This window comes from Spodoptera frugiperda, chromosome 21 (genome assembly GCF_023101765.2).
Source record: "Spodoptera frugiperda isolate SF20-4 chromosome 21, AGI-APGP_CSIRO_Sfru_2.0, whole genome shotgun sequence".
Lineage (NCBI taxonomy): Eukaryota > Metazoa > Arthropoda > Insecta > Lepidoptera > Noctuidae > Spodoptera > Spodoptera frugiperda.
In genome coordinates this window covers 7,080,765-7,094,671 of record NC_064232.1, presented here as the reverse complement: position 1 = coordinate 7,094,671, position 13,907 = coordinate 7,080,765, and the positions used below count along the sequence as shown (strand labels likewise).

The window sequence follows — 13,907 nt, the reverse complement described above, 5'->3', positions numbered from 1 at the left end:
GACAGCACAAGAAAGACCTAATGCTTATAATGGTATATTCATGCGGGTAAAACTGCGTGTAAAATCTACTAAGAGATAAAACATAAAGGCTTTAACGCAACGATTTACAAGAAATCTTTTCAACCGTAGTTTTTCACTCAAATACACATTTTCAGAATAGCCACGCGACCTTGGGAGCTAACGCCTGGGTTTTAGACCTTACAGATTTATTTTAGTACCTATACATATTTCTGTAGGGCTATATTTCGGCTTATCTCCATGGGACAAAGATGTGTGTGTATATAATCATAAGTTAGTAAAGGAACCTCACAGAAAACTGTCGTGAAGCAACGCTTGCGTTGTGTTTCGTTGTGTGAGTGAGGTTACCGGAGGTCCAATAACCCCTCCCTAATCATCCCAATTTCCCAACAACCCTTAAATTCCTAACCCCCAAAAAGCCGGTAACGTACTTGTAACGCCTCTGGTGTTGCAGGTGTCCATGGGCGGCGGCGATTGCTTACCATCAGGTGATCCGTCTGCTCGTTTACCGGCTTATACCATAAAAAACCAGTTCGTCGCGCAACCAAGTTTTATTCTTATGCCACATGGTCCTACCATCATGGGTTCCAAATAAAATTAGATGCTAAGTGGTGTTCCACAGACAGACAGACAATAAATAGTTACACTTGATTACACAAACCACTTAGTTCAAGGCTAAAACTAATAAAATGTTGAACTCTAAACATGAACCTTTAGAGTTCAATATCGATTAACATCTGACCTTTACAGAGATAGCATCTGGTAAATAAGGATAGGGGGTTGTTACCTAACGCCCTTTGTACATGGTTCGTTTGGTATTTGTCTAATACTAGCGTATATAGTAAAAATATCGCTTATTTTTATTCTCACGTGGGAAAGCCGTGCACTCCGATGGAGCCGGCCCTATCGTTTCGGTACGAGTGATACCACGACCTCATTGAAAATCGACGTGAGGTAACGGTTGCGTTATGTTTTGCCGTCCGAATGATACTAGTATTAGAACTCAAAACGGGATATTTACCATGTTTTTCTATGGTGATTATCACGGATGAACTCGGTTCATCCGTGATAACATGCTTGCAACAGTGCCGAAATATCGGAAACACATAGACGTAAATAAACATGGTAAATATCCCGTTTTGAGTTCTAATACTAGTGATAGTGACCATGTCAGTTTAAAAACTTACGTCCGAATGATGTTCATCATCATCATATCAGCCACAAGACGTCCACTGCTGAACATAGGCCTCCCCCAATGACTTCCAGATAGGCCGGTTGGAAGCGACCTGCGTCCAGCGGCTCCCTGCGACCTTAATCAGGTCGTCTGTCCACCTTGTGGGTGGATGTCCTACGCTGCGCTTGTCAGTACGCGGTCTCCACTTGAGAACATTTCTTTCTCTGGAATGATGTTACTGGAGGTCTAATCCTCGCCCTTACACTTGATCTCAGAATCTTCAAATTCCCTAAGTCGGTAATGCATCGCACCCACACTTGATCTTAAAATCTCCTAATTCCCTAAGCAATGCAGTAATAACTCCTTTAGAGTTGCGGGTGTGCGAACTGCGGACTACCTTGCGGGTTTACCGGGGCTCCAGCTCATAGAGCAAGTGTAGGAACGGGGTGGTTTTTAGTCAGTAAAAGTCTGATACTTACTCTGGCCTCGTCTACAAGGCGAGATAAGTCATTGTATAATTTCACCCCTTAAAAAAAGAGTAGCCGGTATCCATAGGCGGTGTCGATTGCTTACTGTCAGGTGATCCAACTATTAGATTTCCGACTCATTCCATAATAGGGTCTAGCCAAAGGTGCATCATTCCGGAGCTGCGTACTACCTAGCGGGTTTACTGACGCTCCGGCTCGAAAAGCAGGGGTAGGAACGGGTAGTTTTTAGTCAGTAAGAGTCTGACACTTCCCTCTTGCTTCGCTCAAGGCGGGAGAAGTCAATGGAAGATTTTCCCCCTAAAAAAAGGTGCATTATTATGATGAAGGGTTTTCATCAGTTCACAATTGCTTCACCAGTAATAAATACGTGCCATTATAAATTTGCAGGTCTCGTACCCTCCCGAACTTCGGCGGTCGTCAGTCGCGCGAGGCGTCCAGGTGCGACACCTCGCGGCGCGCGCACCACATCACCATGGCGTCCGAGGACCTGCTGCAGCCGGGGCACGTTGTCAAGGAACGATGGAAGGTAGGGCCAGTAGACCAGTAGACCGAGTAGACCAAGTAGACTAAGTAGACGAGTAGACTGATACGTAAGGCATATTTTGTACTAAGTAAGAAGTGAGCGCACCACATCCCCATGGCGTCTATGGATCTGCTACAACCGGGCCTTTTAAAGAACGATGCATGGTAGGTTGAATAGATCAAAAGACCAAGTAGACCAGTAGACCGATAGACATTGTCACATTTTGAGAAAGAATTGAAACTAAGTACATTATTACGAAAATAAAACGTCTCTTGTCAGTCCTTTCAGTCAGTCTTTTCCGAATATGGTAGCATTAAATTCTAGTATTTTTTAACGAGTTTGACGCTTAAAAGTGTTATCTTGTAACCAATTTGCAAGAATACATATCATTTATCATTTACAGTTTCTATCTAAAAACAGTATCTGGATTCACGGTGAATGACTGTGTGTGTATCATGCATTTTATTATATCATTTACCTTAACCTTCCAGGTGGTAAAGAAGATCGGCGGCGGTGGTTTCGGCGAGATATACGAAGGCTTGGACCTGGTGACGCAGGAGCAGGTGGCGCTGAAGGTGGAGTCGGCGAGGCAGCCCAAACAGGTGCTCAAGATGGAGGTCGCTGTGTTGAAGAAATTGCAAGGTACGTTGGCTTTTGGTGAGGAGATGGTAAAAGGGTCTACAGGCCCGCATCGCACGCAACGGATTTTAGTTTGTCTTGTACAGAAACTCATACAACTGCGTCCACTGATCCGCATCGTACGGACCGCATCATCGGCAATGTCTACATGCGATGCATACGATGTGGGCCTGTGGACGCTTACCTCTTAAACAGTGTGGTTTAGCATGCTACTGTTATTTAAAAAATACACATCTCTGGTGGAAAAGCTCCCTTAATTTACTATCATTATTTTTTTATAGTATAAGCCGGTAAACGAGCAGACGGATCACCTGATGGTAAGCAATCGCCACCGCACATGGACACTTGAAACACTAGAGGCGTTACAAGTGCGTTGCCGGCTTTTTGGGGGTTAGGAATTTAAGCGTTGTTGGGGAATCGGGAATTGGGTATATTGGGAACGGGGCTAACTGGGTCTCCGGTAACCTCACTCACACAACGAATCACAACGCAAGCGTTGTTTCACGTCAGTTTTCTGCTCGGCCGTGGTATCACTCCGGTCGAGCCGGCCCAGCAGTGCCGAAGCATGGCTCCCTCACACATGCTATTTTGTTGTGCGAACCGCTAAGGAATGAAATTCTTTGCCGGAGTCTGTGTTTCCTGATGGATATAACCTGGGCGTCTTCAAGGCCCGAGTGAATAGGTTGCTTATGGGCAGACGTGCTCCATCGTAGGCCGCATCATCACTTACCATCAGGTGAGATAACGGCTAAACGTCGACCCATCAAATGTAAAAAAAATGTTTATATTTTTGTATTGTGTACGTTCCAGGCAAGGAGCACGTGTGCCGCTTCATAGGCTGCGGCCGCAACGCTCGCTTCAACTACGTCGTGATGCAGCTGCAGGGGCGCAACCTCGCCGAGCTACGCAGGGCGCAGCCGCGGGGGGCGTTCTCACTCTCTACTACGCTTAGGTGAGATATCTACCGTCTACATACTTTTTTTTTATCTACACACTACATACGTATTATTGGAAGCAAGTATAACAGCTCACACATATAACCCACTTAGTTTAAAGTCATATTTCCGTGGTGCTTGGCGACTGGGCTTCTCCCAGTTGTGGAGTCTCTTTGTGCCTTTAGGCTTAAGTCATTCTGTCTCCTGCATTAAATTCATCGAGGGAAGTGGAAACTATCGTTTTCTTTTTCTTCTCCTCTAATAATAACTTCTGATTTATTTCGTTGCGGGATCCAAGACAGTCATTCATGTCCCTGGGACGTTGGACTTCAGTGTTCCGGTGTTTGCATGGTTGTATCTACTGTAGATCCTGGTGCACAGGAGTTGCAGCGGTTTGAGAGGATGTGGCGGGCTAGTGTTTGAAAAACGTCTACATAGGGGCTGCTCATTAATTGGAGCCCTTAGCTAGATATACACATAAATAATGTAATATAAAACATATATACACGTGATTGTACTCATGATTACAAACAACTTTCCCGAAGATTCGTTTTTTTGTATATTTAAATTTCATTAGCACGCGCGCGTCAAGTTCCAAAAGACCCACCTAGTTACTAGTCTTCCGATAACATGGTGGCCTCGCTGCTAACAGCTGATCATGCGAAAGGACGCACGCGCGAAATTTTGTTGTTTTGTTATTGTGATAAAAATAAAACTAATAAGTATACAAAAAAAGTGTCTTCGGGAAAGTTGTTTGTAATCATGAGTACAATCACGTGTTTAAATATCGTTCACTAATTACTAGTCACCCGGGCAACAAAGAGAAACATTATTTATCCAATTTAGTACAGCCATTCCAGAGTTACGCGCGTACATACAGACTATTAACATGTATTGCATGTGTTGTTACAGACTGGGATTACAAATACTCAAAGCTATAGACTCTATACACTCCGTGGGATTCCTACACAGAGACATTAAACCTGTAAGTACTTTTCTTTTATATATAAATAATATAAATACAACTAATTTTTCTTAATAATACATCTGTAGGTCGAAATAAAATTGTGTTGTAGTTCAGTCCTTAGTTAATTAAACTAATATTTAGTTTTCTTATAGGTGCACATAATGCCGCTGTACAAAGTACACCTACTTTTCACCATTTGTATTATAAGTCCTAAGCAATAGGGGGTGAGCCCATTGCCATATACTGAGCACAATTCCAGACTCCGTGCTAATACTGGGAATTTTATGAAAACCGAAAAAGTCCAGTAATACTTTGCCCGACCCGGGAATCAAACCCGAGATCCCTTGTCCGGTAGTCGGACTTGCACGACACTCGACCAACGAGGACTTCGAATATCTAGTTTACAATTTATTTGGTTTTAAATTTGAGAATTGACAGTGGCAACAGATTTTAGAATGTTCATAGACACAAATAAACATGGTAAATATCCCGTCTCAAGTTCTAATTTATTTATTTCCAACTCTTATAACTAACATTACAGGAAATAATTATCACCTAATGCTTTAGCGCTTCGCTAAAGCATTAGGTGATAATTATTTCTAATAATAGTGTTAGTGACCATGTCAGTTTAAAAACTTATATGTAATGTACAACTTGTCACGTTTAATTTTAGACCTTATAAACATTATGTTTTAGGGAACAGAGAGTAAAGTTCCCTAAGAAAAGGAGGATCCTCCGACCAGGCTAGGTGATCAGCCTGGCGGGCTTTCTGCCCAACTGTTGTTCGTTGGGATTTTCTATCCGTGTTAATTCGCATGCAAACTTCATATGTGCGATGCAGGATATTTGTGACGTCATCCATTGATTTGCTCGTCGATAGTCTATGTGGGACTTCTGTCATCTGTCACTTGTCAGTGTCGCCACAATGTTAACCTCCAAATTTCTTCGTGTTGCAGAGTAATTTCAGCATAGGCCGTCACCCGTCGAACTGCCGCAAGGTGTACATGCTGGACTTCGGGCTGGCGCGCCAGTACACCACCAGCAACGGACAGGTGCGCCCGCCGCGCGCCGCCGCCGGGTTCAGAGGTACCGTCTTACTTTACCTTAAGCAACACAATGTAGATTCACTAAAAATCAGTGAAGAATTTTATAAGGCACGACGTGTAACGTTACGTTACGTTCGTGCGTCGCGACGTTCATTTTTACGTTAGGTTAACATAAATTTGCACGTCACGATAGTTATTATAAAAATTAAACCATGTAGATATTATATATTTGACTTACTGATAGTCTACATAAACATTTATTTGCCATCTAAAAGTAATTGGTGCTATGATTGGCCGGCGCGAATGAACCAACTAATCAGAGCGTCGAACACGCTCTCGTTTCGATCTCATTAAACGTAAAATAACTGGTACTAAGCCCTCTGATTGGTTGATTAATTCGGCCAAGCAGAGCGCCGAACGTGCTCTCGTTTCGATTTCGGTAAACTTTAACTCGTATTAAAGGTTCAGGTGTATTAGAGAATGCTGCTGCCCGGTCTCTGTCAAATGTGTAGTATCTTACGCCCGAATACTCAAACACTACTCGATTTTAAGATGTAGTTCTGTCACTATCAATTCTTTATAAAATGACAAAGATAGCACAACATTTAAGTACAACTTAAAATTGAGTAGCATTTGAGTATTCGGCCGTCAGTCACATAAGACACTACAATGTATTACTTACTGCCTTTACATAATATGAAAACTAAACTTTAACAATTTAATTTCCAGGAACCGTCCGCTACGCGTCAATAAACGCGCATAAAAACAAAGAGATGGGCAGACACGACGATCTATGGTCGCTGTTCTACATGCTCGTAGAATTTGTCAATGGACAGCTGCCTTGGAGAAAGATTAAGGATAAAGAACAGGTTAGTAGACCAGTAGACCGAGAAGACCGAGAGTATACTGTAGTAGACTTTGTTGAAAATGTGAAGTTTGTGAGAAGACTAAGTGTAAAAGACCGAGTAGACTGTGTAAAAGACTGAAAAGACCCGTAGATCGAAGTGAATTTTGGATAATTTTGGAATTAATATTAATAAATTAATGGTCAGCATGTTTTTGATTGGATTGGTAGTGACGTAGTGTTTGGACTTTCAACTACCGGTTGCTGCGAAACCTGTTGTGGGTTCGATTCCTGCACCAAAACAATGAAATTTTAAAATAATTGCTACGAGTTTAAGTATGACCTAAGAGAAATCTATATAATCCACAAAGAATGGAGCCAAATAAAAAAAAAAATACACGCGATTTCAAACGCCCACATATATTAAAAAAGTCTTCCTATTCCTTATTTTGATTTATATGGAACAATACCATACTAAAATCCAACATCTCCACACCCACAGGTCGGTTTAATGAAAGAGAAGTACGACCACCGCCTCCTACTGAAGCACTTACCATCAGAACTGCGCCAGTTTTTGGAACACGTGCAGCAATTGGAGTACGCCGACTCGCCGGACTACGCCATGCTGACGTCACTGCTCGAACGGTGCTGCAAGCGGCGCGGGATCCGGGATACAGACCCTTATGATTGGGAGAAGGATGTGAGTAGGATTTTTATGGTATTATAATTTTAGGCAACTGAAATGGAATTCTAAACGACTGTTTCGTTGGTCGAGTGATCGCTAGTGGGATTGCCAGACAAGGGGTGTCGGGTTCGATTCCCGGGTCGGGCAAAGTAATACTGGTTAGTAGCACGGAGTCTGGAATTGTATATAGTATATGGCAATAGGCTCACCCCCTATTACATGGCACTACATGGTACACTGTATAGCGGCATTACGTGCCTTAATGTCCAGCTCTGCTTGACCCTTCAAGGATAAAAAGGCAAAAACATGGTAATTTTAATCAAATTTGTTTTTTTTATTACTTTAAAATAAAAGTAGCGATAATGGTGCAAAGAGAGTGTAGTGTGAATTGATTTGTAAGTTAACGCGATTGACATGTTTTATTTGACACTCGACATTATGTTGTTCGACACTCGGATTGGTCGGTTCATTAGAGCTGGGCAATTGCATTTACTTTACGTTTAAAGTAATCGAAACGATAGTGCGTTCGGCAATCTGATTAGTCGAATCGAATACATCGATCAATCGAATATACAGGGTGTAACAAAATACCCATATACATCAAGAAGCACTGAATAATACAGGTTTAATAGAATCTCTACACAAAGTTTCAGCCTAAAATTCGTTTAAAAAAAAATTGGTTCCAAATTCTTGGTGTCGTATGATTCTTGATTTTAAATCATACAAACGTGTCACAACACTACCGGGGTCGAGACATTTCTTCTGTAAATCTGATCGCCTAGTACCTATCTACCTAATTTTGATTCGCGCGGCGACGGTGCGTGCGTAGGTACATTAGACGCTTTGTTTGCCTAGTACCTGTATGCTAAAATTTGATATTAAAATGAAAAATTTATTTAACTTACATTTTTAAAGTGGTTCGATGTGGCTATACCGTGATAGTGAATACACAACATACTTTTGCTTGCTTGTAAAAGAAATCTCAATCACAACACAATCACAACAATAACAAACACCTTCTGAATGCTACGTAAAATCTTCTCTCTTACAAACACTGTTAAAAAACCAACGAAAGATAATTCAACTCCACGTTAAAGAAATTGATAATATTTTTTCGTAAATCTAAAATTCTAATATTTTTCCGAAATATTGAGATGACTGAAACGTTCATGATGACAATATTATGTCAACACTGACAACTAGGGCTGGCGATCTGAGATCTTCTTCCCGCGAACCAAAAAGGTTGATACCTATTTTAAATCGGTTCACATTATTATTGAATCGGTAATGTAAATTAGATTATGAATGATATTTCTATGTATTCCACTGTAAAGAAATGCATTGAATAGTAGCCTATTAAAATACAACATGTGTGTTTTATCTATTAATTTAATCAAATACGTATTTTAGAAATAAACGTCGAGTTTGACTAAAGCCTCTTATTAGCCCTGAAAAAGTTAACAACTTAGCCTTAGTTTACAAGTAACTAATTTAGTTACAAATAATATTTGATTTTTACAGTGACCTTTTAACTATTATGAAATACATCGAACCAATAACGATTAATCGTATTTTCTTTAAATCGGTTTCTTTCGGGGCGAGTCCCCCATCCTAATGAATGACAATTCCTATGTAGAGAGAGAGAGACATCCAAAGAGAGTAGCCAACAGACGATGACAACATTTCCATCTCTCTCACATAATACACTCAAGCAACGTGTGCGACTGGGAAACAAGATTTTATCGTATTTAATATGAAATTAGGGATCTGTGAGTGCGCAACCGTTTTTCAATTTATGTAATGACAATTCTCGTTTCTTATGGATTCCTAGTACTTTTGCATGTTTTTCTCATTAAGACTAAGCTAATATGCTGTTTTTTTTTTACATTCTGTCAATTTCTCTAAACGCCTCCAAGTAAAAACGTACATTAAAATTTTATTCAAGAACGGAACCCACTGGGAGTTTTTTTGTACTAGGACACACATAACTTGCATAGAATTGATATTTAGGGTTCATTTGAACACAATATTATGATATGAAACCCTTTTTCGTAACGTCTTCAATGTATGTAATAACAATTCTCGTTTCTTATGGGTTCCTAGTATTTTGCATGTTTTTCTCATTAATACTAGGTAAGGTAGGTAAGAGTAGGTAGGTACCCACAATAGTGAAAGAGGAGACAGAGATTGACAGAAGTTCACGAAAAGCTCAGCAAGTTAGTTTAGTCTTAATGAGAAAAACATGCAAAGGTTAAGATTACTTCACTCATTTGTTTGAGACCATCTTATCTAAGTAAAACAAAAAAAAAATGGTATCTCTTTGTATCACGTAAAGACCAGATAGGTACCTAATTATTTCATATCCTTACGGATACCCTTGTCTATGTACTTAGCGTAATTTAAAATTGGTGCGGGTCGCACGATTCGCATGCTAGCGTGTCTATTTAGAAAAAAAAATAAGCATCGCGCTAACGGACACGTATGCGGCCGACGAGATTTTCTTTACAAATGTCCGGTGCTTGTACTCGCTCGAGGTTTTGGCTTAGTTTGTCTACAAACATATTCTTTGTTTTTTATGAAAACCTTTCTTCTTAAAACAATTACCAGAACAAAAAAAAATTTACGAAAAATAAATATCCGGAACCCTTTTTTCTTTATTCGAAGAAATACCAGGAGTAAGCGTTTTGATTTTATTTAAGTACATTGAGTGCACTTGCACTGACACCGATCAGCTGATTTCTTGCAAGTGATGTAATAATTTCATTTCTAAATGTAGGATTTCATGTATGTTATGTATTGGAAAAATTCATAACTTCGTTCCATGAAAACATGAGTTTAAAAAACCCTTCCCGTATAGTTTGTTATGTTATCTAGAAACCGTGCACTAGATGTGTATACCCCTTTTTGTTACACGTTGTATAACCAATCAATACGAGCGCCGAAGAAAATGTTCTCGTTTCGTTTTCGTTCAACGTAAAGCAAACCTGATTGGTTGGTTCATTAGAGCTGCGGACAATTACAGCGCTGAACGCGTTCTCGTTCTGATTACATTCACGTAAATCAATCTCTTACTAAGGCCCCTAATGTACTAAGTTAACCAATGTGTTAACGTGAAAAATTCCTCGCACTAGGCACTCTGCATCCGCCTAGGTTCTGGTTCTGTTTTTAAATACTGATTTTTCTATAGTATATTTTTTACTAAGAGAAATAATTACATTTCACAGGCATACTTGTTTTAAAAGAACAACTTTAAAGTGTTGAATAGGTGAGATACATTAAAAACAAAAAATGGTACATCTTATTTGTTTATGCATTTAAATGTTACATATCGTTAATAGTTTTTAGATGAATAGTTAATATGTATATTTCAATCATGATACACATAGGGAAATGTGTGTATAAAAGTTTCATAGTTGCGCAAATATAGGGTGACTGGTAATTAGTGAACGATATTTAAACACGTGATTGTACTCATGATTACAAACAACTTTCCCAAAGAAACTTTTTTCAATAACAAAGTAATGTTGTGAAGACTAGTAACTAGGTAGGTATTTTGGAACTTTACTTTGTTATTGTGATAAAAATAAAACTAATGAGTATACAAAAAATGTTTCTTTGGGAAAGTTGTTTGTAATCATGAGTACAATCACGTGTTTAAATATCGTTCACTAATTACCAATAACCCTATATATTAAAGATTTTGCGCAACCAATCATAATGTGTGGGAGACTATGTAAAATTGATTTCATTCGTGTTTAGTTTATAGATTTGTCAATATGTTTGTGATGTCCAATTTTATGTTGAGTTTTTTGGTTTTGAAATATTGTGAATCGTCCGTTTTTTATTTGATAGTATAGAATATTAGGATACAGAACCTTTATAAAATATTTTCTGCTATGTATGTTATGATATAAAGTAACCCAATACCTAAAACGACTCACTGACTTAATAAGAAGTGTAGTTTTTATAATAGTCAACGAATAAAACAGTTTTTCCCTCCTAGATAAACAATTGCAATTGCAAGATTGCAAAAAGCAAATTTTCCATATGTTGACAGAAAAAAAAACATTAAAGCAAAACTTTGCTTTGTTGTGTCTTCAAAGCCCAAGTGAATAGGTTGCTTATGGGCAGACGTGCTCCATCGTAGGCCGCATCATCACTTACCATCAGGTGAGATAGCGGCCAAACGTCGGCCCATTTAACATAAAAAAATAAATATATAAAAACTGTATGTATGCAGGCGGTGTCGGTGTCCCGCACCCGCGCGGCGGTGCACGCGGCCCCCGACCACACCACGCCGCACGACGCGCAGCTCGACATCGTGAGTACACTGCACTATAATTTAAATAATGCATCTTTACTTACATACACTGATATTAGTATTGTTGAAATTACCAAGCAAAGGTACACAGTCCACAGGCCCGCATCGTACGCGTCGCACGCAACGGATTTTAGTTTGTCTTGTATAGAAACTCATACAACTACGTCCACTGATCCGCATCGTACGGACCGCATCATCGGCAATGCGAGCCTGTGGACGCTTAAAAACAATGACTTATTTATATTTTCTCACACGAAACAACAATTTATAAATATGAGAAGCTTTAAAAGTATCTGCCACGGCTTTAATGGGAGGTAGTGTTGTGTTTGAAGATATATATATAATAGTGAATATAAATTATTGATTATGAGTATTTTTTTCATAATTACCAAAAAACTCTACGTTTGGTCCTGTTAGAAAAGAGCTATCTCTTTCACTGTCTCTGTCGCTTTGTCAATGAAGAAGAGTAGAGTCAATATTCATTAAACTTCTTTATGTTCTCAAATTGAATTAACTGGTCCGGGGTACGAAATTTCTTCACTATAGTAATCTTCAAACACAACACTACCTCCCATTAAAGCCGTGGCAGATACTTTTAGAACACCTTATATATAATATCGTCACCCTCCCGGCTAACTGTCCTAACTACCAATTGATGTTTTTCCAGGGCAACCGTTTTTCGGTCTGGCGTTACAGTTATATTACTGTAGATGCGTTATTTGTGGCTTTATCAATGAATTAAAAAGTTTTTTATATAGGTCTTGGCTTATTCTTTAATTTTGTAGTCGCCCTAAAGCCCTAAGGTATCTATTTAATGTCAGTGCAGATACGTCGGTTTGTGAGATACGACAGTTAGCGGAGAGGGCGACGATATATTCCCTTACAAATCAATTTTCACTGAATATTAGCACATAATAATCCCATTTGTCCCTACAGACGCGGCGTCGCGTAGAAACCGAAGCTACCACAGCCGTGGCGACGGAGACCGGCACCCCCCATAACAAGGACAAGTTGCCGGACAAGCGCCCCCACCCCGCCTCGCCGCGACACCAGCCCCACCATCTTAATGGATACGTACGTATACTGGAATATGTTTAATATAATAGACAAGTTGCCGGACAAGCGCCCCCACCACCTTAATGGATACGTACGTATACTGGAATATGTTTAATATAATAGACAAGTTGCCGGACAAGCGCCCCCACCACCTCAATGGATACGTATGTATAGTGGAATATGTTTAATATAATAGACAAGTTGCCGGACAAGCGCCCCCACCACCTCAATGGATACGTATGTATAGTGGAATATGTTTAATATAATAGACAAGTTGCCGGACAAGCGCCCCCACCATCTCAACGGATACGTACGTATATTGTATATATTGGAATATGTTTAATATAATAGACAAGTTGCCGGACAAGCGCCCCCACCATCTTAATGGATACGTACGTATATTGTATATATTGGAATATGTTTAATATAATAGACAAGTTGCCGGACAAGCGCCCCCACCACCTCAACGGATACGTACGTATATTGGAATATGTTTAATATAATAGACAAGTTGCCGGACAAGCGCCCCCACCACCTCAACGGATACGTACGTATATTGGAATATGTTTAATATAATAGACAAGTTGCCGGACAAGCGCCCCCACCATCTCAACGGATACGTACGTATATTGTATATATTGGAATATGTTTAATATAATAGACAAGTTGCCGGACAAGCGCCCCCACCATCTTAATGGATACGTACGTATATTGTATATACTGGAATATGTTTAATATAATAGACAAGTTGCCGGACAAGCGCCCCCACCCCGCCTCGCCGCGACACCAACCCCACCACCTCAACGGATACGTACGTATATTGTATATACTGGAATATGTTTAATATAATAGACAAGTTGCCGGACAAGCGCCCCCACCCTCTTAATGGATACGTACGTATATTGTATATATTGGAATATGTTTAATATAATAGACAAGTTGCCGGACAAGCGCCCCCACCATCTTAATGGATACGTACGTATATTGTATATATTGGAATATGTTTAATATAATAGACAAGTTGCCGGACAAGCGCCCCCACCATCTTAATGGATACGTACGTACATTGTATATACTGGAATATCTATACATAGTATAAAACAAAGTCGCCCATTTTGTCTGTAGTCCCTTCGTATGCATAAAACTTTAAAACTACGCAACGGATTTTGATGCGGTTTTCACTAATAGAAAGAGTATTTTCTCCGACAGGT

The 13,907-nt window shown here is 39.7% G+C and overlaps 1 protein-coding gene across 1 annotated transcript in view; it reads left to right on the top strand.

Annotated features, from left to right (window-relative positions):
• Window positions 1-13,907, top strand: part of LOC118280228 (tau-tubulin kinase homolog Asator) — a 106,571-nt gene that overhangs the window by 70,395 nt on the left and 22,269 nt on the right. Inside the window, 9 exon segments of the mRNA XM_050701982.1 lie at window positions 2,068-2,206; window positions 2,695-2,845; window positions 3,653-3,794; window positions 4,690-4,762; window positions 5,701-5,830; window positions 6,520-6,659; window positions 7,137-7,334; window positions 11,560-11,640; window positions 12,577-12,714. Of these exon segments, the coding sequence (XP_050557939.1) occupies window positions 2,068-2,206; window positions 2,695-2,845; window positions 3,653-3,794; window positions 4,690-4,762; window positions 5,701-5,830; window positions 6,520-6,659; window positions 7,137-7,334; window positions 11,560-11,640; window positions 12,577-12,714 (1,192 nt within the window).